The sequence below is a fragment of the Passer montanus genome, unplaced genomic scaffold (genome assembly GCF_014805655.1).
Source record: "Passer montanus isolate IOZ18808 unplaced genomic scaffold, ASM1480565v1 scaffold20, whole genome shotgun sequence".
Lineage (NCBI taxonomy): Eukaryota > Metazoa > Chordata > Aves > Passeriformes > Passeridae > Passer > Passer montanus.
Window position 1 is genome coordinate 7,808,967 of NW_024366592.1, and position 27,894 is coordinate 7,836,860.

General features: G+C 40.9%; 1 protein-coding gene across 1 annotated transcript; it reads left to right on the forward strand.

Annotated features, from left to right (window-relative positions):
* Nucleotides 1-38: 38 nt before the first annotated feature.
* LOC120501694 (tyrosine 3-monooxygenase-like) lies at nucleotides 39-27,866 on the forward strand. Its single transcript, XM_039708293.1, has 12 exons — nucleotides 39-212; nucleotides 1,099-1,273; nucleotides 3,166-3,254; nucleotides 5,221-5,288; nucleotides 6,436-6,486; nucleotides 10,000-10,145; nucleotides 15,792-15,927; nucleotides 16,571-16,640; nucleotides 18,330-18,386; nucleotides 20,546-20,641; nucleotides 25,974-26,107; nucleotides 27,707-27,866. The coding sequence occupies exons 1-12, from the start codon at nucleotides 39-41 to the stop codon at nucleotides 27,864-27,866; spliced, it is 1,356 nt and encodes a 451-aa protein (XP_039564227.1).
* The last annotated feature ends 28 nt before the right edge of the window (nucleotides 27,867-27,894 follow it).

Below are 27,894 nucleotides of genomic sequence, written 5' to 3' on the forward strand. Positions count from 1 at the left end.
CACTCCCCTATCTCCAGATGAAGACTGATTTGGTGGGGATGTCAGGCCCAAAAGAAGAGGCCAACAAGGAGGAGATGTGTGGCATACAGTCATTGAGCAGCCAAGGCAGCCTGGACTCCAACAGGGAGGATGGCAGAGCATCTGTTATCCTGACCCTCACGCTCTACAATGTGAAGAAGATTGAGCTCTCTAAGGCAGCCAAAGTCTTTGAGGTACAGACCTCAATGTCCCTTTCCTTTGCTGAGCCCTCTCTTCTGTCTTTACTGCCTTCATGTCTCACAGTCTGCACCTCTCCCCCTCTCACCCTTCTCCTGGCTTACACCTCATGCTGCCTTCCCCCTTTCCCACTGTCCTGGTTTTGCTCCAGCTGCTCAGAGGGCTGGGCTGGTCTCATGGTGAAGAGGGAGAGTGCTCTGGAGATGGGGGGAGAATCTGGGCACAGTGTTTTAGAAGAATCACCATTACCATTTCATGCAAGGGCTGTTTAGAGCAGACACCAATCAGTTGTTTCTTTCTAGCAGTTGTGGTGGCCGGCATTTCAAGCACTCAGACTGTGGGGATGTTAGAAGCCAGTGAATTTTCTCTGCATATTTGGCAGGAGATACAAAGACTATAAGAGCTGTGAACCACACAGGCATTATGTAGTCTGGACACTTGAAGTACCCCTACCAGGTGCTCACTCTTATCTGGGAAAATGAATTACTCTAAAGAAAAGTATTGTGCTTGTTACTTATTTCTCACAATTATTTAATGATTATGGTGCTATTATCCATCAATAGATCTGCTTTCATTCTGGCAGGGTTTTAAGTTACCCAGCCACTCATTTGCTATTTCTGCACAGATGAAATTCTACAGTCAACAGTATCTCATCTTTCATCTCCTTCTTTCTCTCCCCAATGCTATAGTGTTTAATCTTTAGCTCTGTCTGCATTTTAGCTCTTTGTAAACCAGATGTTATTGGACTTCATTGCTTAACATGTACTTCTAGTTAATACCTCTTTTAGTCACCTTTTAAAGACATTGTAGAAGTGTGTCTAGACTTACCTGGATTTTCAGTCTTTGGAGAAGCTTCATCATATGAACACTTGGCTCTTGCAGATGTTTGAAACTCAAATCTATCACTTTGAATCCCGTCGAGCCAAAAAGCCCAAGAACTCTGTGGATGATCTTGACATTTTTGTTGAATGTGAAGTTCACAGTGCTGATGTTGGTATCCTTATCACCTCCTTAAAGAAAGTAGCAAAGGATGTGAAAACCAGCAGAGAAGACAAAGGTAAGAAATGTATGCATCTCTTAGTGCAGTTCTTTTGGAGTAACCTTTTTTTAGTTTTAGCTTCAGCTTCATAATAGTAATTCAATTTGTGAGTGTGCATTCATTATTTGTCTCTGCATGGCTGCTTTCCATTGCCATTGGTGCAGAAAGAGAGGCACTTTATCATAGCCAGTGGAAGTGAGGTGAGAAATGTTCCAGCAAAGAGGGAGATGGGAAGGATAGAAGAGCAGAACAGAAAGCTGAGGAGAAACTAGAAACTCCTCAATGACAGGAAGATTTTGTGCTGAAAGCTGTGCAGAGAACTGATTGCTTCAAGACAAACACAGAGGCAGATGGGTATTTTTCCTCTTTGCAGGCAGGAATGGGTGAATACAGCTGTTAGAGACCTTTAGTACAATCCTGAGGATGACAAGGCTGAGGGTCCAGCTCACAGACTGAGTTCTCTGAGTACAGAACTGCCATGGGGTTCCCCTCTCTTGACAAGACCAGACAGATATTTCCAGAGCACTTTAAACTTACACAGTCCTGTTTGGGCACCTTTGGGTGTTGTTTGAAATTCACTGCCAGGCTAACATGAGAGGCAGCCCTGGTCAAGCTGTTCTCAGGATCCGTGGGCATATGAAAAGAGCATCACTATTATCAGGGAAACTGGAAAGCCAAAGAGGGTTTTGGAGATGGAGAAGAATTTCTGCAGGATTTCCTCAGGATTTGAGAGGTTTCAGACATGCCAGGACTTAGAACTACAATAAAAACTGGGGATTGTTAAAAGAGGGTGTGCTCATGGGGTCTTTTTTTCTGTAGGGAACAAGCAAGATGTGTGGGGACAGAGTGGGGCAGCTGTGCTCAGGTCCAGGTTTGGAGGGGATATGGCAATAGATGGCAGAAAAGATTCCTTGCATGCAGAACCACTGGTACAGCCAGGGACAGAGGCTCAGGAAAAAGTTCTGGGTGCACATAAGGCACCTGTCAGACTGGTATTTCTTCCTACTTATCACAGAATTTGTTGTAATGCATGAAAATTACATAATTTCCCCAACATGCGCGAGTATTTTTAGATTTGTACTTCTTTAAACTTGGTGTTCTTGGATCTAAGATAATACAGCAAAAGTTAAATTTACCAGTGAATAGAGAGATGTTTCATGTCTTGTTTAGTATGTCACCTTAATGACCCCAAATGGACCTTTCTGAGTTGTAACACAGAAAGTCTGATTACAGCATCAGTGTGACCTCAGAAAGCAATTTCAACTTTGTGTTTTTCCAGCAATTCTTTTTTAAAATTAATTTCTCATAAATGCTGGCATTTAAAATAAAATTATCACATTTTATTTTCATTTTAGTCAAAAGCTTCCCACTTTATAAGAAGGAAGCTGTTTGGAAATATAGCTAAAGAATAATGTTGCTGGAAAAAATAATAAGCCAGAAGGAAAAAAACTTGAGGATTCTTCACCTCTTTGGTTTCTAGAAATTTTATAAATATCATGTATTCTTTTTAAAATATTGTCTAACTTTTAAAGGTATGAAAATGTCAGACTGCTTTTTAGACAAACCAAAATAAATTCTTAAATCCAGAATGTAGAAATATATTTGTTGCCCTGTGTCAAATAAAAAACACATGTGATCTAAAAAAATATTTTTGCCTTTAAAAATTGTTTCTAATAATTAAAACTGAGAGATTATCACAGTAAGTTAATTTCAGATAATTTTTCATCCAATCTGCCTGTTTAGTAAGAAAGCAAGTCAACTACTGAGATGTATGACAATTATGGTAACATGTAGATATGAAAATTCTTAGATATTGATGAAAAGACTTTGTAATCTTCAGCACAGTTTTTATTTTCACTCTAAAATTTATTTGATTCTCTTTCATTTAACTCTTTCTGCTTTCTCTCCAGTGCCCTGGTTCCCCAGAAAAATCCAAGATCTGGACAAGTGTCACCATCTGATCACTAAATATGACCCCAGTTTGGACCATGGTCACCCTGTAAGTTTAACATTACTGTTGTTTTATCTTTAAAAGAGAAACTCTCTGTAGGGAGATTGTTGTAAGGGAAACTTCAGGAGTAAAGAAATACTCATGAAAGAAGAGGAAAAAACCACAGGGGTAGGTAAAAGCTCTTCTTCAGTGGAATTAGTGACTGCATGTCCACATCCTAAGCACAAATTCTAGGAGAGGGAAAGAAGAATGCACTGTAGAGCCCTGCTATAGTGATGATAGTAAGGCAAAGTACTGAGAACAAACAAACAAGCAATTTAACACTTACTTCTCATCAAAGTTTCCCAGCTTTAGTACAGATGAGATGCAAGTTAGGCACAGACACAAAAGGGACCCCAAAAAGCCATTTGTCACTTGACAAGTCAGGTCACAGAAGCATTTTATTCTGTCAAGCATCACATAGAAACTATCCATGGAAAGGACAAAAATAAGAGATATTTTGCAGTGAGAAATGTAGTGAAGATGTAGATGTGTGTCCACAGAATCTACAAGAATGTTTTTGTCATTCCCTTCTCTACATGTCTGAATTCTATTAAGTCCCTTTTATTAACCTACACCAGGTTTTGTTGAGAGCTGTGTACAGTCCTGTGCAATACAAAATAGACCTTTCCAAGTCTATCTTCTATTTTTGAGAATCACTCAACTATAATGTTCTAGGCGAGCTTCATGTCCTCCTTAACCAGGACATTTTTCATTATTTCTTTCTGGTACAAACAGTCCAAGTGTTTGTAATTTTCCTGAGCTAACTCTTAGGCTGTTTCTCATTAGATAAATGAACACACATAAGGAATTCTTTGAACTGGACTAAGTTCCCTCATCCTTTGCCAAATAGAAGGTGTGAGCACTGAAGAGTTTGAGGGAAAGCAGCAGTGGTGATGAGTTACTGAAGTATTGAGTGGGGATAAATCCAAATCACAGAATGTAGTGCAATTTAGAAATACCTAATGAGTTGAAAACAAGTTACCTCAGGCACTGAACATCACTTGTCTGTGACAGATGGGCTGATTTACCAGGCTTCTGAGCAGGGCTCAAAAGTGGAGAGGCCGGAAGAAAGCACAAAAGAAGCTGATGTACAGGGAGCTCAGCAAAGATTTTGCATTTTCCTAACCAATAGACAGTTTGGGTTGTTTCTCTCCACACCTTCAGTTTGTCCTTTACTGGCCACAGCAATCAAACTGACATCCCTGTGACACCAATGTCTGGGCCACCCTGGGCCCCCAGGGAAGTTCCTGCTGCCCAGAGGGTGGGAACAGAGCCCACAGGGACAAAGCTGGGATGTCACAGCATCTCTGTGAGTCTGGCCCAACAGCTTTCCGTGTGTTTTACATGGATTGTTGCAGCCACTGACTGAATGAACATATTATCCACAACACATGACATCCTGACATGCTCTCAGGATCCAGCCCTTTCCTCAGATTCATGCATACAGCACTCATTAACTGCAGGGTTACTGGTATTATTGCTACACTAAAAATTATGTGAATATACCTAAGGGACAAATTTGGCTTGCAGTACACAAAGTGGTTCCAGTAAATGCTGAATATTTTAGAATAATAAATATTTGTACAGTGATGCTGATCAACACTGTTTCATAAGTTACATTAGCACACGGTCCCACATTTAAAGTTTTAATTCCTAGTATGAATGATGTAAAATTAAAAGGAATGTGATTCCATGCCTGCATGCATATTCAATATCTGGCCAAGACTGCCTGAAGTTTTAATTCTAGTAAGCACAGAAGGAGCAGAAAGAAAATGCTGGTATTCAGTAGGTAAACTTCCCTTTTAAACAGATACCACTGAGTGTGTCTTTATCACAACATAGTAATAAATGGGCAGTGAGAACTGGGTGTGGGGGAGCCTGCACTTCTGATGGTAGTTCTGATGATTTCTACTTATGCCCACAGATCTCTCATGATGTAAAACTCTTTTTTCCTAATTATTTTCTAACCCAGGGATACTCTGACCGGGAGTACAGCAAGAGGAGGGCATTCTTTGCTGACCTGGCCTTTAACTACAGAGCGTAAGTACAAGGCTGCTGAGGGGAGGTGCAGTGCTCCATACTGCCAGACCTCATGTCCAAGACATGTCAGAGATGTCATATTCTGTCCATGGATCAGTGGGGCCACAAAAGCTCTCACTCCATATGAAATAGACTTTTGTGATGACACAGCAAATACATTTTAAGACAAAAATCTTAAGGTTGCATTCACATATCCCAATCCAGTGCTATATTTTGTTTTAGCAGAAGTGATTGCAATATGACCCTTTACTTCAAGTTTCTTTTAGGACTTGGTCCTGAGCTGAGGGTAATGCTTTTCAGGGAAATTTGAGGAACTATATTTAGCAACATATTTTTGATGGTGGAAAGTGATTTATTATTTTTGTGTTTCCTCTTTTAAATGTCTCTGTCTATGCACACTAACTACCTAAAAACGTGAAAAGCTCTCAGTTTTCCTGTAAGTGATGGGAAATGTTTCTACCTTTATGTGTGGAGCTTCACCAGAGCTACACTGCTTTCTGATAGGGTTAATCAAAGGTATAGGTACAACCAGTCATGGATTATCAGCCTCATGGTATCCAAGAACCGGTGAAGTCTGTGAAGTCTTGTGAGACTTCTGAATACAGTTTTCTCTCTTCCATCAATTATCAGATTCAGCACAGCTCAGAGCAGCCCAAAATCAGAACTGAACTGACTCAGAGCTACAGAAGAAGCAGCAGTGAGGAAGAGGAGAAAAGACCACCCATCAGAGAGTCAGTGCTAACCCACAGTGAGCTCCTGGGCAGCTCTCTGCTCATGGGTTTCTGAAAGCTTCTCTGTGATGGTGCTGAGCTGATCACATCCTCCAGGGAGGGCTCCTCCAGGCACACACTGTGTTTTGCTGCCAAGATGCCTTCAGCAGAGGTGATGGCAAGCCTGGAGGTCTCTAGTTCCATCTGTGAACCAGAACACAGCTCCCTTTCTCACATATCCCTCTGTTTCCTCCCCACATTGTAATAGAAGAGGGAACACCCACATTAGAGCTGACCAAAACAAATGGATGGTTCATTATTTACTATTTCTGTTTCTATTTTCATTATGGCAAAAAATCATGGTGCAGGCAAAAAAAAAAGCTTGGAAACTGAACTTGAAATCTTAAAATGTGTCATATTTCTTCTCTTCATTACAGAGGAGACCCTTTACCTCACATTGAGTACACAGCACAGGAAACAGCAACTTGGTGAGTTTGGTAATTATGGGCCATTCCATAGCAGTCCCAGGAAAGGCTGGCAATGTGACACAGCTATAACCTTTTTAAAATGTTGTTCATCCACCCCACATTTTACTCTTTGGTTAAATGTAATCTTTTGGTCATTTGGCTTTCTGCAAAACATTCTCAGGGCTGGTCTTAACTATTCACTTTCTAGAGCAAAAGGCATTTTCCTGACTATCTCCCTGCCTGCAGATCCCATCAGGATATCAGAAGCCAGAAAACATCTGGGCCCTATAGAATAACTTCTGACAGACCTCTAACTCACCATAGCTATGGTGCTGGCAGAAATATCACATTTTCAAACTTGTTGTCAGGAGAAAACACCCACTCACAGGACAGAAATTCACTCAGAGGACACAGCTAATTCAATATTCACAGGACAGAGGAGCCTTGCTTGTACTCCTTCAAGTATTCATTGTTTTTAACATGAATGTGTAACATTTTACAAACTGAAGGTGGAGGGAATTTTGAAATACCTCTATAATACACATTATTTACACTGTAAAAGGGCCTTAGATAACATATAGATATCATATGAAATTATAGTAAGTTACTGTTACAAGGGTGCAGCATTTCTTCACTGGGGCTTTGTTTCTCATAAAGGTCTACCACTCAAAAAAAAAAAAAAAAAAAAAGCCCAAAACACAACCAATTAATTAAAAAATTAATTCAATTCAGAGTATTTTTTAAAACATTATGTGAAATATGTGGCAGATTTGAAAGGAAGCAGAGCTCTTGTTTCAAATCCCTCTGTTTCCACTTTCTGCCACTAACTTGAAGATCTATCAGTAAGCAGCAGAAATTCCACATTTGTGTGATACTACAAAACATTAATATGTCCAAAAGTCTCAAGAGCAGAGTCCTGGGATTGTGCAAGGTGCCACACGTGCACATAAGAGACAGTCTTTGTTCAGAAATTTAAATGGAAAGAAGGCCTAAAGGTGGAGGAAAGGAAGAATGAAACCACATTTTCTAACTGTGCCACTGAAAACCCTAGAACTTAAGTAATTTGCCCTAAATCACATCATCAAAGTTTATTCCAACACCAGGATTAAACCCATAGAACTAGATGTCTCATGCCAGAACCTCTCTGGCAACCCATCTCTTTCAATAGTTCAAGTAAAATCTACTTTGCCACAGAAAGTCACAACCACATAAAAACCTTGCATCCAGCTCATCCAGGAGGACATGCTTTTATTAAGCTCAAATAGGTTTTTATAGCATCTTTCAATAGTCAAAGATTGATGGTCAGTGTCTTGCTCATGATTACTACCACCAGCCAACAATCTTGGCATGGGATGGCGTGTGGGAATGTCGTATTTAAGAAAATTTAATTTTGTGTTCTTTCCTGTTTTTCTCTTTTATTGCCAACCTTCGTCATTCCAGCTCTTCTCCACCTAGAATTAGACCCATTGTGGCAACAGAATAGACTTTTAAAGGAGTATCTGCCCATTTCCTTAAACAGCCAACCCCAGTAACCCAGGTTGTCTTGTTATGTAAAGCTGTTTCCAAAATTAGCCTTCCCAATTGTTATCACAGCCCCCTGAGGTCAGCTGCATTACAGCACAGCTTAATTGAGCTGTGCAATTGCAGGGGAAATTCATAGCACAAACTAAATTCCCTTGGTATCACTCTGAGGAGTTGCTGGATGCCTTCAGTTTGTAGCAACGTGGTTATAAAAATGAAAACCAAGCCAGCGAAGAAATACGACTTTCAGAAAACAGAGGGTACAGATGATCTGAGCTTTTGTTTTCAAAGCAACTTCTTGGAAGGCCCTGAAACTAAGCAGTCAGAGATGCCATATGGGTAAAAGCTGTGTAAGAAAAATGGAGAATTCAGGGAAAAATTATGGGGATGCACCTGTCACATCTTCCTAATGAAGCTGAATAGTGCTACTTTTTTTTTTCTCCCTGAAAAATAAGGAAATTTATGTAAAATTAGGTTATTATCTTTAAAGTCTTTCAAGCATCTGGTTCCGTCTTTTGTCAGGATGCTCCTTTCTAGAGTTTTTAATAATGTTTGCTTCCAGCAGTGACAACAGCATACCTGCTCCTCTCTTGGCTTTGGAGGGTTTCCTTAGATGATTATCTTTGGGTAATTCATCACTGGTCCCTGGGACTGCCTGCAGTTCTGTGGTAGCCAATGTTTGGACACACACAGAATGACACTGATAAAAGAGACCATATGTGCACAAGTGTAAACAAGCCTGCTCTCTCCAGACTCCAGTCTGGGCATGAACCCTGCACTGGTTCAAATCCCACACAACCCCACTGAAGTCAGTAGTATTCTATGAGGAAATAAGCCAGGGCAATGCTTGAACTCTAGTCCTCCTCATTTTTTCCTAATTCCTGCATGGAAATGGCCCAGTCTCCTGTGGCTTTTGCAATAGTGACAACAGCCACTGTTTCCCTCTGTTCTTTTAACTTTTTTTCCTCCTAAGGTTTTCCTCCCCCGCTTCATTCTGGTTCATTATTACTCCCACACTGCGTAAGACATTTGTACAAATAAAGAGCCATAACCAGGGACTGGCTATCACCTCCATAGCAACAACAGCATCACAAAAAGGAGAATAATAATAATAATGGTAAAAAAAAAATTACAAAAACAACAAAAGGTCATTTCCCGTACCCAGCATTTCCAAGAATGATCTCAATTTTCATAAAACAATGTTTATAAAGTTGTTGAGACCCTAGGGCCATGTCTGAACAAAAATAACCATTTCTATAAGGTTCTTTGCCGTCCTATTACTACTTGCTTATTTTGCAACAGCTAAATATATTTCAAACCACAACTCTAAATCCAAGTACCATCAAGTTTGTGAGAATATTAAAGCCTGTTTCCAAATCAGGTTACATATATTATTTCCAGGCGGTCCCTTTTTGTATAGTGAGATAAATGTTTCAAGAAGCTGGCATATCTTTCATATACATAGCCTGTGCCTGGCATTTTGAACTGTGAAAATACAAACCTCTTCACCTGTGCAGATATTATCCTTCAGTATCAGAAAAGGTGCTTTTCCCAGAGGCTTTTAAGAGACAAATATAGGCTAGGCTTCAGGGTGGAAAAGGAGGGAGCAGCATTTCAAGCTGTACCCAAACATAGGAAGGAGGGGAATACCTGATTCATTCCTTTCATAAGCTGAGCAACAGGGTATCCCAGATTCAGCTCTCTTCCTGGGATCTCCCTGCCTCCAACACACTTAGCAAGAAGGTGCCTAATCAAGAAACACTTCTGTATCTGAATTAGAGTTCTGTAATATTGAAGGACACCTTCTGAAGGAAAAGTGAAACAAACAGCCCTTATGGTTTGCTACATCCAGCCAGGACCAGCTTTCAAGCACCAGCTTTCAAATCCCCAGCTCAGATTTTTAGACCAATGACACCCATGCTGGGCCTTTACATCTCTCTGTGGATCTGCAGATGGTACAGGTAAGCACTGCTTTATTGAGGTATGTCACTCTATCCAGTTTTTGGTTTTCAGGAGAGAAGTCTACAGGAGGCTGAGGAGCCTTTACCCTACTCACGCCTGTTCCCAGTACCTGGATGCTTTCCAGCAGCTCGAGAAGCACTGCGGCTACAGAGAGGATAACATCCCTCAGCTTCAGGATGTCTCCAGATTTTTAACAGGTCAGTCATTATAAATTATGGTTTGTTCTAAGGTTCCCTGCACATATTTGTGCACCACAAGCCATTTCCTAGGAAACAAGCTGGTGAGCAGAGCTGATGAGCTCTAGCACAGGGCGCTCATTCCAGGCACATGGAGGGACCCAGCTGGAAGTTTGTGTGTGTTCTGTGAGTGGCAGCAGCTGCTGTGGCACTACCAGCTAATCCCTGTACCAGCAGCACTGCAGCCACAGCAGACACTGCTCAGTATGACTTCCACACTGCCTTTTTGTGGGTATGGCTCTGTTTTATGCTTCTGTAGCCATGCTGATAGTAAGCCCCAAACACAAGCACAGGTACGTACCTCTCAAGTATGCTTTTTTCCTGATCCACCTGGCAGGATGGGGATGTGTGCTAGAGAAGATTTCCAGGAGATCCTGCTGGTCAATCAGCAGCTTCCTTGAAACAACTCTGCTTCCTTCTGTCTCTGTAGCACCACTTGTCACACCAAGCTTTTTGGTGCCTGCCCTGTGGCTGAGAGAAGAGCACAGAGGCTGTGGTGCTAGTCCATAAAGGCATGAAGAGGTCACCTTAGAAAAAGGACACACAAGTCTGCCAGGCTGTTAGCTAGGGGCTGACTAGCCAGGAGCAGGAGTGAGGGAGCCTGCATTGTGAGGCCACAGGCTGCATGGATTCCCAAGGCCAGGTGCTTTGTGTAAACCACCTGATTATCAAGAATTGCTAAAGAAAGGTGATCCTTAAAGCCTCCTCCTCAGTGAAAAAATGTGACAGAGAGAGGACAGCTTATCACCATGATTAAATATACAATAAAATATATGTCTTACCTTTAAATGAATACAATTAAATGCAATATTCAAATGTAATACTCAGGAAATCAAGTGACCTGCTCCATATAAGAGTAGGGGATACCAGTTAGCTTGAATGAGCTTTCTGTGTCTGAAGAGTTTTCTAAGACTTTGGCATTTCTCATGAAGATTAAGCTGTTTGATGACAAGGTTTTTATTGCACGTTTAGTGTGAGGGAAGGGAGGGTTGCCATGTGAAAAGCATATTCCATAAACAACCTTGCACAATAGCTGTAGGATTTTTTTTTTTTTTTTTTTTTCACAATTCTTCAATTAGTTGTCCCCTTGCACCCAGCTGTAGGATTTTTTTTTTATTTTTTTTTTTGTGTAGGCATTATGTATTTTCTCATATATTCTCACTCTATTCAACTACCCATCTTACTTCCCTCTTATAATAACTGGGCTGATAAATATTTTTTCTCTTGAAGTAGTTGATCTCATTTAATTTGCACAATAGCTGACAGCAGGGAGTTCCAGGAATTGTGATTCTGACTTGATTATCACAAATATTCATATCCTTCAAGTGTATCAGGTGATTTCAAACTGGGAGAATTCAGGATAGTGCAAGACTATGCTGCCATAATCCTATCTGCATTGCTCCTGTAAGTTGACAGAATTTGGTTGCCTGGAGTCTGCTCACTTCCTTTACAGGCTCTGGTTCTAAATATTCTCTGTGCCATAAAACAAAGCAAACTAAACAGCAACTCTGACAAACCTGTCAATAATCTTTGGAAAGATGTTCTCAGTGAGTTTCAACTAATTTACTATAAACATAAGGTGTCTACTATAAGCTAATTGTATGAACTACCTGGGAATGAGTATCAAGAATTTCAGAGGCATTTCATTCCATTCTGAAATGGACAGCTAAGGAAATTGTAGAACTATTCATAGTCCTTGAGGCCACTGGTCCTACCCTCATTAAACTGTAGATTTTTTTTGTGTAGGCAATATGTATTTTCTCATGTATTCTCACTTCTATTCAACTACCCATCTTACTTCCCTCTTATAATAACTGGGCTGATAAATATTTTTTCTCTTGAAGTAGTTGATCTCATTTAATTTGCACAATAGCTGACAGCAGGGAGTTCCAGGAATTGTGATTCTGACTTGATTATCACAAATATTCATATCCTTCAAGTGTATCAGGTGATTTCAAACTGGGAGAATTCAGGATAGTGCAAGACTATGCTGCCATAATCCTATCTGCATTGCTCCTGTAAGTTGACAGAATTTGGTTGCCTGGAGTCTGCTCACTTCCTTTACAGGCTCTGGTTCTAAATATTCTCTGTGTCATAAAACAAAGCAAACTAAACAGCAACTCTGACAAACCTGTCAATAATCTTTGGAAAGATGTTCTCAGTGAGTTTCAACTAATTTACTATAAACATAAGGTGTCTACTATAAGCTAATTGTATGAACTACCTGGGAATGAGTATCAAGAATTTCAGAGGCATTTCATTCCATTCTGAAATGGACAGCTAAGGAAATTGTAGAACTATTCATAGTCCTTGAGGCCACTGGTCCTACCCTCATTAAACTGTAGATTAAAATTGGATTACTTTAGCCTACAGGTTATACATGAATGAAACAAATTTTTTTCAGAAGAGCTGTGCTAACAGCTAGACACAATTAAGAGTGAGGAATCTATTTTAGTCCCATAATATGAGGCTTTGAATGCATATCTTGGCTCACTTTCCTCTAACAAGGTCATTTCACTATGCAGAACACTTTCTAGAATAGCATGAAGATTTCTATTATTGCAAGGCCCAAACTCAGTCTGAGACAGAAGCATCTGCAAGGTCTAAAATCTGACCAAAAGTTAAAGCATGTTGCTAAGGGCATTGACCAAACTCCTCTTAAATGCTGTCAGGCTTGGGGCATTGACCAGTTCTCTAGGGAGCCTATTCCAGTGTTTGACCACCCTCTCAGAGAAGAAATGTTTCTGAATGTCCATTCTGAACCTCCCCTTGTACAGCTTTGAAAATAATAAAAAAAGGAGACAGAGAGACAGAGAGAGGGGATAACCTGGAAAGAAAGTGATCATATTAAAACCAGCCCACACAGCCAGATAAACTTCCATCTTCTCTATAACTTAGCAGTATCTGTGAACACAAGAAAGCAATTCCTTTTGATTTGGGATGAGATCTGTCTGTTTTTACCTATTAGTGAGGCTGGCTTGAAGAGAAATGAACTGTACTTCATAAGTATTTCACAATTACTTAAAGGGAATTAAGCAGTTAACAGCGTGATCGCTTACACGTGGCAAGTGTTTTCCTGAAGGGTTAACTAGATGAACCTAGGCACATCTTTCTTTCTAGGAAAGATGTTTGGATTGAGGCAGTCATTGTGCTCCACAGCTGGAAGAAATTACAGCCAGTGAACTGAAGCGAGCTCACACTACAATGCACAGGCTGCCTGTATACACCCGTTTTTAGGCCAAGAATTAAGCCTTGCAGATCACTTTAGGTCAACTGCTCAAGACCTTCTCTGCAACACACTTTGATTTCCCAGATCTTTGGGCAGCAGGTCCAACCAGCCACACCCCCAGTTCTCTGCTGATTGCTGGTTTTATTGTGCAGTCGTGAACTAGGAGTTCAGGTTTTGCAGATATTACCTTCAGCAGATAACTTTTTCCTTGGGCTTTTCAAGGCAACTGGCCAAGTCTGTTCCATCAGCAGACTGTCTGATTCCCTGTCCTCTATTTAAAAGGACATCTCAGGGAACACAAGCTGTAATTTTCATTTTGCCTCCTTCTCCTCCAACATGGATGCTAAAGCTATATAAATTTCCCTAGACTCTTTCATAGACTTTCCAAAATTGAGTTACTAAGGTATTGGTTTTCATATCATATATTTTTCAGCTAATGTAATTTTCACTCAGAATTCAGCCCAAAGATTGCCAGATTCTGAAATGTTCACATTCCTCTGGATTGAACCAGCAAATAGACAAAGGTAGATACATAATCTCCACAGGATTTTTTTTTTAATTGTTCATTTTTGAGGCAGTTCTATACTAGTTACATTTGAATTGAGGGGAACAATAGAAGATATCTGTGGCAAATGCCCACCATCCAGTCTATCATAATGTCAGAAAGAAGCACTTCTTGCTGTCCTCTCATTCCTCAATTTCTTCTATATTTTGTCACTTCTTTGAATTTTTTTCCTCTTTTTCTTTCTTGGGGTGTTTTGTTTTGTTTTGTAACGGGAGAAGTACTAATAGCCTGACAGAGTAAGACAAGAAATTCTGGAAGAAACATGAAAAAACAAACCAAAACAAATCTCGTAAATGGCTTGGTTTCTGGGTGGGATTTTTTTGTTTGTTTTAAAAAGGAAAAAAAAAGGTTATAGACTTCATGACACAATAGAATATGGATGAAGAATTGAGAATAAAGCCATTTCTGATTTTTTTTTTAATGCAGTTTTATGCTCTCAAGAAGATGAGATGTCATTTACGGGAGCTGAGAATGAAACACAGATTTTTGAATATAGGACTTCAAAAAGATGATCATTGGCTCACTTTGAAAGTGGTGATTTTCAATTTTCTCAGCTTTGCAGACCACCAGCCTGTTTCCCATGGAAATGTAGAGTGTGTGTTCTATTGACCACCAGACTGGTTATTTTTTTGGTTATCTCTCACAGTCCTTTCCAATAATGCAGGGTGCTCTGGGGTAATCCTGGACGTACAAGCTAAAATTACAGTACAAAAGTATTGCATTTTTCTGTGTCCTGGTCTGTGGACATGTGCAAAGCAAAACACCTATGATCACATCACTGGGGGGCTGTGCAGTGGGTTCTAGACAAACATAATGGTAAAAAAAAAAAAAAAAAAGAAGGAAGAAGGTAAAGAAGATGTTGAAATTTCAGGCTCTTTCTTGTTCCAAGGGCAGGGTGAACAATACTCAGAAAATGTTGTTTTTGAAGTCTCACTCTGAAGTTTATTGCCCTTATCTATTACAAACTCATGAGGTGTGAGTTCTCCCTAACAAGTCAAGAAAGTGCCCTAAAATAGTATCTGTTCAAGGCTATTTAAGTCCTAATTACCCAATAAACAGTTGACATATATATTATTTATGCTTCTAGCCTAATTATGATCACCCAAAACGCGTAATGCAGATCTCTTTCATCTAATTAGAGAAAATCACCCAGATCCATGAAGAAGAAGGAAGAAGGTAAAGAAGAACAACTTGCCTCTGTCCTAAAACCTCCATCTTTCTTCATATTTATTTCTATATTCTAAAACACTAAACTCTAAGTTTTCTACCTTGTTATATTACACACTTCTGACCAACTACACACCCGTAATCCCAGTGCTGTTAATCAATTTCGGAAGTCTTCTCCACAGCCTCAGGCCAAATGCAGTGTTCTCTTGTGGGTCTGTGCCTTTCAGCACAGAAAGTTTGAAATTCTCAGCACCCAGGGTTCCAACACACCAGATGCAGGTTCTGTTCCCTGCTTGATCTGAAGGACTGTGAGTGACCTCAGACAACACCACTGTCGTGTGGAATGTAGAGAATTGGGTGTATATGTGCAAAAATGTGCCCTGGGGTGGGCAGTGCTCCCACACCTCGTGAAACTGCTATGGAATGCACACAGGATGGATGGATAGGTGATTCCATGTTTCAGGAACTGGTCCTATACCAGCACAGAGGCACGTCAATCACAACAAGCCAAGGTGTGCCTGCTATGCTTGGTGGAGGGAACGATTCCAAGAGAGCAGGAAGGATCCCTGAAACTACTTGGCTAAAGTAAACATGCCGTGTAGTTAACCCTAGAGACAGCTGAATTTGGTGTCCCTTCCCTTTGCAGAGAGAACAGGTTTCCAGCTGAGACCAGCTGCAGGACAGCTGTCTGCTCGTGACTTCCTTGCCAGCCTGGCATTTCGTGTCTTTCAGTGCACACAGTATACAAGGCACTTCTCTTCTCCCATGCATTCCCCAGAACCGTAAGTTTGATGCCCTGATATAGTTCCATCCTTCTGAATGTGTTGGGGATAATTATCTTGGGACTGGCTCTGGAGTTCCATCCAGTAGTCTAAAGAATAAAACAATTTGAGAAACTGGTAGCTGGAGAGTAGAAGGGGAAGTCATGCATGAGAGGGTGTGGTTCTCTGTCTCTTTTGCAAAGTTGTCTGGGCAAGGAAAAGACTAAAGAATATTTGGTTTAATCTTTTCATCCTGCCTTCAGTTACCATCTGCTGGGGTTTGATTTCCTGCTGTGAAACTCTCCCAGTAAGTGCTGGCCAGACAACAACAATTGCATTTCATGAGAAATTACAAGTTCACACAGACGCTTTTTTTGTATGCTGGGACAAAACAGGGACCTTTCAAAGATGTTGTGACATAGAAGGTTAGTGCCCATGCCATCCCAAGGAGACAACAGACAAGGTGGCAGGGGGCAGCTGGCTGCTTGTGGCAGGAAGGAATGCTCTGATCCTTGCAGAGCCAGGCCAGGTATGGAGGCAGTCCCTGTGGAGCAGCATTCACACCAGCTCCCTTTGGGGTCTGTTGGCCAAAGTCCTTCACAGGGACATCATGAAGGGCAGGAAAGGAAGCCTTTAATAAACAAGAAGGTCACTTATTTTCCAGAGACTGCTGCCATGAGTTGTTGGGTCATGTTCCCATGCTGGCTGACAAGGAGTTTGCCCAGTTCTCACAGGTAAGAACATTTTCTGCTGACCCTTTAACCAGCTGCTCTGGATAAGAACCCAGTGACTGCCTTAAATACACACAGCTCACCGTGCAATGCAATTCTAGGACTGGATTGTGCCTGAGCCATGACCTCCAGGCATGGTGGGCTAGCAGCAACCTGGGAGATGTTTGCTCCAAGGGAGGAGTAGCACTGCTCCCTACAGACACAGTGTGAAAGGAAGGGCAGGCAGAGCTTGTGGGACTTCTCTGTGGGAGGGCTGTGTCAGTCTGGGGAAGGATGTCTCTGCGGGGCTGCAGTCTGAGCTCTGCTGACCGAGCTGCTCCCCTGGCTTCCTGGCCTCCACCACATGAACCTACACAGCTGAGCCTCCAAGCCGGTTCTGTCTCTGGATGTACATTCTCGTCTCACAAGAGACTTTAATTGTGTCCATCACCATGTCATTCATCAGAGTTGTTTTTCCCTTTACAACTCACCAGATTCTCACAGCATTGCTCACACTGGTGAGGAGGCTCCAAAAGCAAACAGAGCTTCTTTGTACAATAAGGGGTTTTTAGTATGAGCAGTCAGTGTCAGACCCAAATGAACTCAATGACCTCTCATAATTAAAGACTTCAGAACTTTGAGCATTCCTCAAAACCATAGCAGAGGGAAGAAGACATCTCATTGTCCAGGCTTATCAACCAGTGGCCAGTGTGCAAACTGGGGATAAGATCAGAGGGGTAACAAGATGTAGGTCCCAACATGACCCAGGTCCTTGAAGAAATATCTTTAAAAGAAAATCAGTTCACCTCATATGAGGTGGTTTCCAGTTGTATCAACTTTAACACATGCCAGTTACCACTTTGATTATAAATATTGGTTATCAACAGAATCAGAAGAGTCGTACATTAAGCATCCTAGTCATCTATAATTTATTCTGGAAGAAACCTATTCAGTTCAGTTCAATACTGGAATTTAAGACACATTAAAAATAAAAGACTACAGAAATCAAAGCTTTCAATTTTCTTCTTTTCCTATCAATAGCACAGAATATACAACATGAGATCACATTCAGTGAATTTTCACATTTCACTTTTTGTCTCCACAAAGTATTCTCACAGTTGAAATTCACCCCATGAAAATTCTTTTTTGCTCCATTCAATATGAGATAATGAATGGTGAAAATGCCCTAGCTCTGTTTGTTTGTTGCATGATATGGCTCCTGGGATACCAAAAAAACGAGATATCTACAGTTTCCTATTGTGAGAATAACATTTAAGAGGGAGCACAGATGAAAGTAAACAGAATCATCCCTGCACAGATCTGGCCTGCTCATAAGGGCTGTCAGAAAGAGTGAGGGACAGAAAGGTAATTGCAAATGTAAAACCCACCTTTGCTTCCTTCCTTCTCATGACTCTCTGTAAATTTTTTCCTGGTGTAGATAGCCCAGCATTAAGACAAGAGATGGTTAATTTTGCACAGAGAACACTGAGGATTAATCACTCATCTAATGTGGCTCCCAGTGGTATGTAGCTGGGGGCCAGGGAGAGGTAGGCATCCTGGAAGCCATGGAAGGTCATTTTGGGTGACAAAAACAATGAATAGTTCATGCTATTCATGCTAGAAATGATGTGTCCCTCCCCTTTCCCCTCTTTCTCTCCCTTGGGCTGAATAATCACACTAGTGTAACACTGTCTGCTTGCTTACTTGCTTTAGGATATTGGACTGGCTTCTCTTGGATCATCTGAAGAGGAGATTGAGAAACTGGCCACAGTAAGTACAGATGGCAGTTTAATATCAGAGGCAAGCCCCAAACGATTCACTGAATATCCCTTGCTGTGCAGGGAAGGCTCTTTTTGTGCCTCAGATTGACTACAGAAATGGGAGCTTCAGCAGAATTGTCTCTTCTCCTCCACAGGTCAGGAAGGTGCTGGAGCAGGGACTGAATCCCTCTGGGGGAGCCCAGAATGGTGTGATTCCACCCGAGGAAATGCTAACACTTCTTGGTTTTATAAGAATATATTTCTTAAGCTAAGTTTGTACAATTTCAGCATAGGATGGTCCCAACTCACATTCCAGATTCACCTAAAACATTAGATACCCAGTGTGATACCTGTATTTTCTCCTACATGAGGTGCAGGGAACCATCACAATTTGTTTCTCCCCACATTCATTAACCTCACCAAATGGGTGTGCACTTAAAAGCAGTTTGGGAGCAGGTACTGCCATTCAGTTCTGAGTCACTAGGCTCCCTACAACCATCAAAAGTATTTGTACAGCCTCTTACAGCCATTTAACTTGTTCTGAAAGTTGTCAGGAGGCCAGGTGATTTTTTTTTCTGATAATGGCACCCATTTACCAGTCTTGATGATTTTTTCAGAGGAGCAGAGGAGCCTTACCCCACTGAGCTGTGTGAGACTCATTTAGTACAGGTAGTGAATGAGAGGAGAATGTCACTCCTGAAGTTTCTTACCCAGTCCACAGTCCCACTCAGGAAGGAGGTTGTGGCTCACCTAAAATCCATCTGCACATATCCATCCTTGGGTTAGGACTAAGTAAAACCACCATTATTTTTGAAGATTGCTACAAGTGCTGAATCCTTTATGATTTCATCCCAAACTGGTGAGGAAACAGTGACAGTCCACATTTCCTCTTCCACTACCTGGGTCTAGAGAGGCTAGAGTGAAATTAAGATCCATGCCTTTGTTAGGGTTAAAAAATTCCAAGTCCCAGAGAACCATTTTGCATCATTCCCCAGGACTTGGTGAGATTGGGTTAAGGCCTGTGGTTTATAAAGCTTTCCTCTGCAGGCACCTCTCCCTGATCCTGAACTGAACAGGCCTAGACAAGAGACAGAGGATCAGAATTAAGATCAGAACAATAAAGGGTCTCATGGCTAAAACTTTCTTAGCATCATCCAGGGTTTAGGGAGGTAGAATAATGGCACTTTTTTAAAGGGCTCCCTACAGTTCAGGGCCTGTGAGAATACAATTTTGTAAGTGCCATTCAAGTATTCTAAACAGTAAGCCTATTCTGGATTAACATCCCAATAGTCAAAAGTTTAAAATTTCTATACCTAATCTAGGCTCACTGTTTGATTCCTTTTCTAAAAAGTGAAGATAGAAGAGAACCTGAAGTGTATTCATTATCCTGACATGAAAGTCTAACATTAATTATAAGATTATTTCTCAAAGTCCCTGTCATTCCCCATTCTTCATAAAGAGAATTTTGGTAACTAGATTAGAAGTTTCTTTAAAGAATCTCAAAATTGTTGCTATGGTCTAAAACACTTGTAAGACAAATTTTGAAATGCCATTATTTCGTTCAGCCCCATGACTTCTCTAAGTAGGTGGATCCATGCACCAGAGATGAGAAACTGCCAGTGCCCTTGTCATCCAGAGTGCCACTAATACATTTTTAACTCTCTTAAAATAGTGAGAGCTTGAAAGAACCTCACTATCCAAAATCCAAATACAGGATATCTTAAGAAACACTAAAAAGAATTCCTCCTCCTCCCATGTCTCATTTTGCAGTCAAAAAAGCCTCCTGCAATATGAAGATATACTAAAAAGACTTTTCATTGTGAAATAATAAAAATCAAGATTATTAACAGAATATAAACACATAAGTATTTGCTGAACTGTAAAGAAAGCAACTCAGGATCCTGCAAAAGGAAAGATCCTGGCACATTTTTAGTTCAGTGATATTTTTTTTTTCCTAAGTGGGGCAACAAATTTTGAAAAATTACATGTTATATTTAGTGTGTTATATGCTGAGGGGAAAAAAAAGTATTTTCTTAAAATATGCAACTATAATATCTGAAGACACAACACTATTAAGAAATGAAGATAAAAGAAAATTAAAGGAAAGATGAGAAGCTTAAAAATTCCTGCCTTTTCAGATTCTTTTTCACAAATTGTTCTTATTCCCAGCTTTACTGGTTCACTGTGGAGTTTGGCCTCTGCAAGCAAAATGGATTGATCAAAGCTTATGGGGCAGGACTGCTTTCATCTTATGGGGAGCTGATGGTATGTGTCAAATGTTGAAAATACTGAAAGATTTCTATAATCCACTTGCCTGAACTCTGGTAAAAGCAAACTATGCTTTTCTACAAAAATTAGTATGATTTAAAACTCAGATTTTTCTTTTGCAAAGAAATAATTCTCCCTTCACAGAAGCTACTGCTTAGCAGAAAAGCTACTGTGGTATTGCACCTGTCTTTCATCTAAAGAGATGAAATTCAGTGAAAGCAACCATCCCATAAAACATTAGATTTTTTGTTCCTGCCTCTGCCAGTAGTGATGCAGCTGACTTTGACACAAAACTCACGTTCCTTTCTGAATTACTCACTAGAGGGCAATATTATGCCTATTATGAGCTTGGCTATTTTTTCCATGCCACTGACATTCAGACACATATGAACCAGAAAGGCATCGATTGACTGGACCAAATGAAGGGCAAAGAAACAGGAAAGAGCATGGACACTGATAAAAAGAAATTGTTTTAGTACTTTTTGTTCTAAATACATTTCAACACTGATGTCAGCTCTAGTTTTGCATAGATCAGGATCAAAATCTGTGAGCTTCATACTGCCTTGCTTAGGTAGATTAACTGTAGAAAGAGGACTTGTACATTTTTACAGAAAGTGGATTTCCCCTCCTTTGACCAAACAGCTGATAGGAGAGATATTAATTTCTCTTTGATTTTGAAGAGCACTGATGCAGGTGATCACTTTTTAATTGCGGAAGCCCTAAAATGGTGTCAGTAAGGCTCAAATTCTTCAAGCTGTGCAGATATTGGATGATATTTTTTAAATTGGTAAGAACCAAAGGAAAATAAATACCAGTCTTTTAAACCAGAAACCTTTTTTCTTTTTCATGGGAGATATATTTTAAGCTTAACACATAAACTCAGCAGCCTAACAGCCAGATGCATGATACATTCACATGGAATTGTGGCTGAATTAGCATAGCTTGGACTCCCTGAACTGGAGATAGTTGGGTTGTCATGACAATAAACATTTTACAAAACTCTCCCAATCTTGTACAGGTCAGCCCACTTCCCAGTCAATTGACAGGAAGGACAAACAACATTTTGATGTATCTCAAGGCATTCCAAGTAGGAGTTCCCGCAAGGGAAGGTGAAATTAACACAAGGAAATGGGAACCTTCCCAGACATCAACCTTCAGTTTTACCACTTGCTGAATTTAGCATTGTTTTTTCTCACAACACTTGCAATTTGGAGATTTTTGTGAGGTAACTGTGGAGAGCTTTCTCTCTTGATAAACTGAAAGATCTGCATGTTCATTATCACTCCAGAGGAAAAAACATGACTTCCTTTCTACATTGCAACCTGATCTTGGCCTGGTTGCTCATCAACTTCACACTATGTACTGCTGAAGCCACTTAAGGATCTGGGAATCCTTCCGTACCTCTTATTTTCACTGACAACAAACAGGAAATATAAACTTGCTTTCATTTACCCAGTAAAACCAGAAATGTCCAATCAAAGCACAATTCAAGGCCACATTTATTCTACTCTGCCTGGCTTAATACTTTATGGTTCTAAATCAAGTTCATTTACATGTTAAACAGGATACTAAAGGGCAGAAGTAATCACATTGCTGATATTTATGTAGCTTTCATAGCAATATGCATGAAAAAACCCATCTGATGCGGTTACGTCCTTTTTCTGTTTAAGCTTTACTCAAATGAAGGTAAAATCTCATCAGAAATGCTCACTTTTGGTGTCTGTAGTCAAGCTCAGCAGACTTGTACTCTCTCTTCTCTATTTCCACCCTTTTCCTCCTCAGGGACCAAGAAGCTTTCTGCTTTTGGTTAAAACCATTGGCAAGGACTGCTTGTGCACAAAACTGTGCTATCTATATAGAACAAAAAAAGTACAATCTCAAACTCCCTACCTCTGAGGCTGAGAGGGAAGTCCTAACTCTTCCTGAGCTGATAAATGGCAGCTTTTTGTCATTAATTTTATCACTGGTAATTGTTGAGTAAAGCTACTGGATAAATATTTTGATAAAGCTGAGTCTACCTCTGTGTTCATCCATCATATTAGTGAAAATACATGCAGGAGTGATAGCATTTATACTCAACAGGTAATGAATAGAACTGTCCCCCTTTCAGCATGTTCATCTTGTATATAACACAAATAAATCAGAAGATGAGCAAGCAGTTAACCAGCAGCTCTGCTATGAACCCTGCAGAACCCCTTTGTGAGCTCTGCAGGTTCCTCACTGTGCATCTTCTGGGACAATGGCTTAGTGGCTCTGTGCAAGTCACCTTGAGCTCCTGAAATTTGTTGTACACAAGTTAATTATATTAATGAACTTAAATGCTGAAGTTTCCTTCTTTAACTGACTGATTTAATCCCATTGACTTTTATTTAGAACAAAACCAAAATACATACATATTTGCATTTATTAATTCTAGTCTGCCTGTGCATCTGATTCTAACTTCAGTGTAGGCACTGGCAGTGTGGGTAAAGTGGTGAGGTCCAATGCCTAAGCACCTGTTAGCAAATTGCAAACCTGTACCAGCTGCTTCTTTTACAGCTAAATAGAGAAACTGTGTAGTGCAGTGCCTGTTTCATAGAAAGGATTTTTTTTAGAAATAAAGCAGTGTCTAGACACATCTGTCAGAGAGAAAATGAAGATTGGAAGATAGTGAGGCTCATGATAGACTTGAGTTTATTGCTCTAGATAAGTTTTGTTGCTGCTTGGCAGAAAGCCATTATCCAAACTAATAATTATCTGCATTCTAATAGTCTTCTCATGGGACCAGACCAAGACTTCTTCCTGGAGCTCCCAGACTTGATTCCCTATCACTTAACTGATCAACATATTTGGCACAGGCAGTGAAGTTTTGGCACTTTGTTGGCAGTGAACATAGTAAATCCTGTAGGAATCTCACTGCAGGTCGTGTGTTGAAGGAGACACACTGCAGCAGCCTGGGCAAAGGGAGGGGTTTCCTTGGACCTGAAGGCTTTTAGGCCAGGAGCAGCAGAATGATTCAGTCACCAAGGAGGGCATAAGGGCATGAGTTACTGAGGTTAGATGGCTGGCTGCAGGAAGATAACAACTAACCAGTGGGAGAGGGCAAGCAGCAGTCACCCAGCTTATGTTATATGAGAACTTAGCATCAGCAAGAAGCCTGGGAACATCCCTGAGCTGTAGCCTGGACTGACTGACTGTGGGTGTGTGACTGTAACCAAGGGAACCACATCCTGACTATGAAATCTCTAAAACATTTCCCTTTTCTCCACAGCACCCACTCCCTACAAGTCTGAAGTCAGCTTCAGGTAGATATTTTCTGTGGATGAGTTGATCCTGCCCAAACTCGGGGCATAATTTGGGGGTAAGGCAGAGGATGAGAGGAAGAGCTGGGCACTCTCTGCATGAGTCTTGCACTTAATCCCTGTTATCTAACAAAGCATTTCGTAACAGCAGCTAGGTATCAGAAGGATAACCATCCCCAAGTCTAAACTGAGCAGTTGTAATGTGTCTGACTGCTGGCCAAACTTGCCTCCTCTGAACTGTAAGAATTCCTCCCCAAAAGCTCTCAGTATTGCACTTATTGCACTGTTTATTTCACTATATTCTGTCAGCTGTTCTACATTATCCCAAATGCTTCTTCTGTTAACACTCAGCTGGACTCTGTCCTACATACTGCAAAATCTTATGGCTCATACCACAATTCTGGCAACACTCAGTGCTACATATGCTTTTCTTGCAGCACACCCAGTACTTAACTTGTAGAGGCCTTTAAGGCCATCCGGTTTCAAGCTGAACTTCCACTGAAATCAATGGGATTTCAGTTCTGCTTCAACACTGACAGTATAGTGGGACCCCTGTCAGGTTTTGAGTTACTGAAATCTTTTCCCATTACTTCCCCAGAGCTTCTAAGATTCTAAGAGCAGCCTCATGTTTGTGTATACCAACCATCTTAGGTTGTATGAGTACTATCCAAGGTTTACTCTTCAATTACACACTGCAAATGAAGAGCAAGAAAAACACCATCTTTTATATATTCTTGGGAGTTTTGGGGTTTTGGTTTTTTGGTTTTGTTTTTGCCTTTTTTTTTTTTTAAGCCTGGTATTTATTTCTGCACCATTTCATTGAAATGTCTAAATATGTGCTTAAGAGTACTGTCTGAATTTTTCCAGCTAGCAGATTGAACTGAAAGTCTTGAGCAGCATCACCCACTCTTACCAGTTACTTACAAGTAGCACCCTGAGAGTTGACATTTGGATTATAAAATGGTGAAGGGAGTCTCCTGAAGACTGGGGAAGAGAGAGAAAGGGAAAGAGACAGATCTCAGAGAAGGGTGGGTACTAAAAGAATGCCCCCAGGTGAATGGGGCCCACTGTCCAGTCTGAAGGTGAGAAAAAAGCTCTCAACATTGATGGGATGAGCTCCTTTTTCCTTTTGATTTGTAGCCAGGACACTTCACCAGCCTGGCCAGCTGGAGGCCCAGCAAGCTTTTAGGCACATCTGTGGTGCAGCTCAAATATCACTGGGGCTGAGCTAGTTTAAAGTATCTCACTTAGGTTTTAGGGGCAGGCAAAGTGTTTAGGAACTCACTTTAAACCTAAGCAGAGCTGCCTTCCCAGGACTCTGTGCAAGTGCCAGACTGGTGGCTGGTTTAAAGGGCATTTCCAGTATGTGTAAACAAACCATGTAGATGTACCTTTGACTGAAGTGTGGACAGAAGAGGCTTCTATAAGCCTCGTGTTTGCCTGGGGGGGCAATGTAAGAGAACTGTAGAAAAACACATACAAGGACCTCTATGGGTTCAAAAATACAAATGTGCACAGGCAGTATATAGTGTTTATTTATATACTGGATTTCAGGGAAGATCTTAGGTCGCTATACTGGCCTGGGAGCTGTGCATAAAATACCAGAAACATTCTGTCTTCTGATCTTCATTGCTGCAGGAAGCATGAAATTTGTGACAAGGGCCAGGGGACTCTGAAATAATGCTAGACAGGACTGTGAAACTTCTGTGTTACTATTTGAAAAAAAGAATCATTATATTTTTTTCTCCTGGATATTTATATTTTGGGGTATGGCATAGACTTTCCTCTCCCTGTCTGAGGACATGGCTGCACTATCCAGTTGTATATCACTGTAATATAGGAAATATATATTTCTTTTTTTTAATCTTAAAAAGTCTTTATTATTTGGTTTATTAACTGCTAATTATGAAAATCAGCTCTGACGTACGAAAGAACAGGACTTTATATTACCCCTAACTATTCTTCAAAGAGAATTTTACTGCCCAGCAGGAACTAATTCTTTCTCTGTTCATTCACCTGCTCTAACCGGTGTTGTTCCTGCTGCAAAGTATGCTTTGTCAAACAAGCCACAGTACAAGCCTTTTGATCCAGAAGTGGCTGCAGTTCACCCCTATCAGGATCAAGCCTTTCAGCCTGTATATTTCATAGCAGAAAACCTGGAAGATGCCAAGGTCAAGCTTCAGTAAGTAAAGTGTTTGTGGGTTTTTTCATTGAGGGGCGCACACTGGGTTGATTCTTAATCTCAAATACATTTTTTATTTATGTATAATTGCAACAACCATGCCAGGCTGTCTTTCTGCATCTGCATAGTGGCTTTTGCACCACAAAGTTAAGCATGAGCTTGCTTACCTCAGAAAAGTTTCACAGAAAGTCAGAATTTATTTTTGCTATGCCCTGTCCCATGCTTCATCTTAACAATGCTTCATTTTAGCACCTTCTGAAGTAAATTCTGTAACTGAACTGTGAGAGTGCAATCCCACCCTGTGTGCTAGTCCATACAAACAGGAGGTCGTGAAGAACTGATTTGCCCCAGGTCACATGGAAATTTCATAGCAGTCTCTGGAATTAACAAGGATCAGCAGGGGGCTTAAAAACAAGATTGCCTTTCTCCTCTGATTATATCTGCACAAGAATCCAGAATCAGCATTCACAGGCAATCTAATTTCTATAAAGTAGCTGTCTGCACCCTAAATAACATCATTTCAAATTAGCTTGAGGTGTTTCTTAACACATTGCCTTAACTGTGTGATGTTATGCAGTAAGGATGTTTTTTCTTTTTTCCCTTTTTTTTTTTTTTTTAAAGTAAGCAGGGTTTAAATTTTGGCCTTCACCTCCAATAGTTAGAACAACATGACCAATTCTGGCTGGAGGCAGGATGTTGGTTGTGGAGCTACTGGGGAGCATGCAGGAGCTGAAATGAGGAATTTATTAGAGGAAGAGAGCCTGAGCCAGATTTCTTCTCTACTCTCCTCGCCTCTTCCCCAGAAGCACTGTCTGCTGAGGCTATAGCCATGGTTAATTAGGCTCATCATCTTAAATCTAAATGTTCACATTAAATTTTTAATACATGTTAAAACGTGGGTGAGAACTCACTGGCAGGAGAGAGAGGACTTGCAAAGTATTTGACTCAGGCAAACCTGCAAAGAACGTACGAGGACAAGGAATACACCACTCTCAGGCATGAAGCTTTTTCATACATTTTTTCAAGATAGTTGCACAGCCAAGGCTGCTCAAAATAACTGAAAGCACAAGAATCTGTCAGCATGGAAAACATAAGGCAACAGCAGTACAGGGGGTTCCTACCAGCGTGCACTTAATGGAAATATTGTAGAAAATGGCAAGCAATCATGTTTTTTCTTTTAACAGAGACAGAAAATAGCCCAGGATGCCTAGTATCAACAGGTTTTTAGAATATTACACAGAAAGAGCTGCTCCAGGTTATTTCTTGGAAGCGAAGGCGGCAGACATGCTGTGCTCCTGCATTCCTCAGCTTGTGGTTGTAATAACTCTGACTTGTGTGAGCGCAGAGCTGTGAGAGCACAGACGGGACTGAGCCAGCCAGGCTGAGACCAGGCGCTGCAGATCTTCGGGGCTGCAAGTGGCTCAGCCGTGGGCAGGGTGTGCTGCACCAGGCACAGCTCGGGAGAAGCAGTGAGGAGGTGTCACAGCAGCCTCTGCTCCCCAGTGAGGCCACGACTGCGCCCTGAGAAATGAGGTCCTGCAGGGTTTGCACTTGAGGAAATGCCTTTTGAACCAGAAGCTCTGTCCTGTCTCCCCACAGGAGCTACGTGATGAAGATCAAGAAGCCTTTTGCTCTGCACTATGACCCCTTCACCAGCAGCATAGAGGTTCTGAACACGCCACAGAAAGTCAAGAGGGCACTCCACCAGATAAAAGAGGAGCTGGAAAACTTCTGCTTGGCCCTTGAAAACCTCTCTTAAAACCACAGCAGTACATCTCACCTGTCAC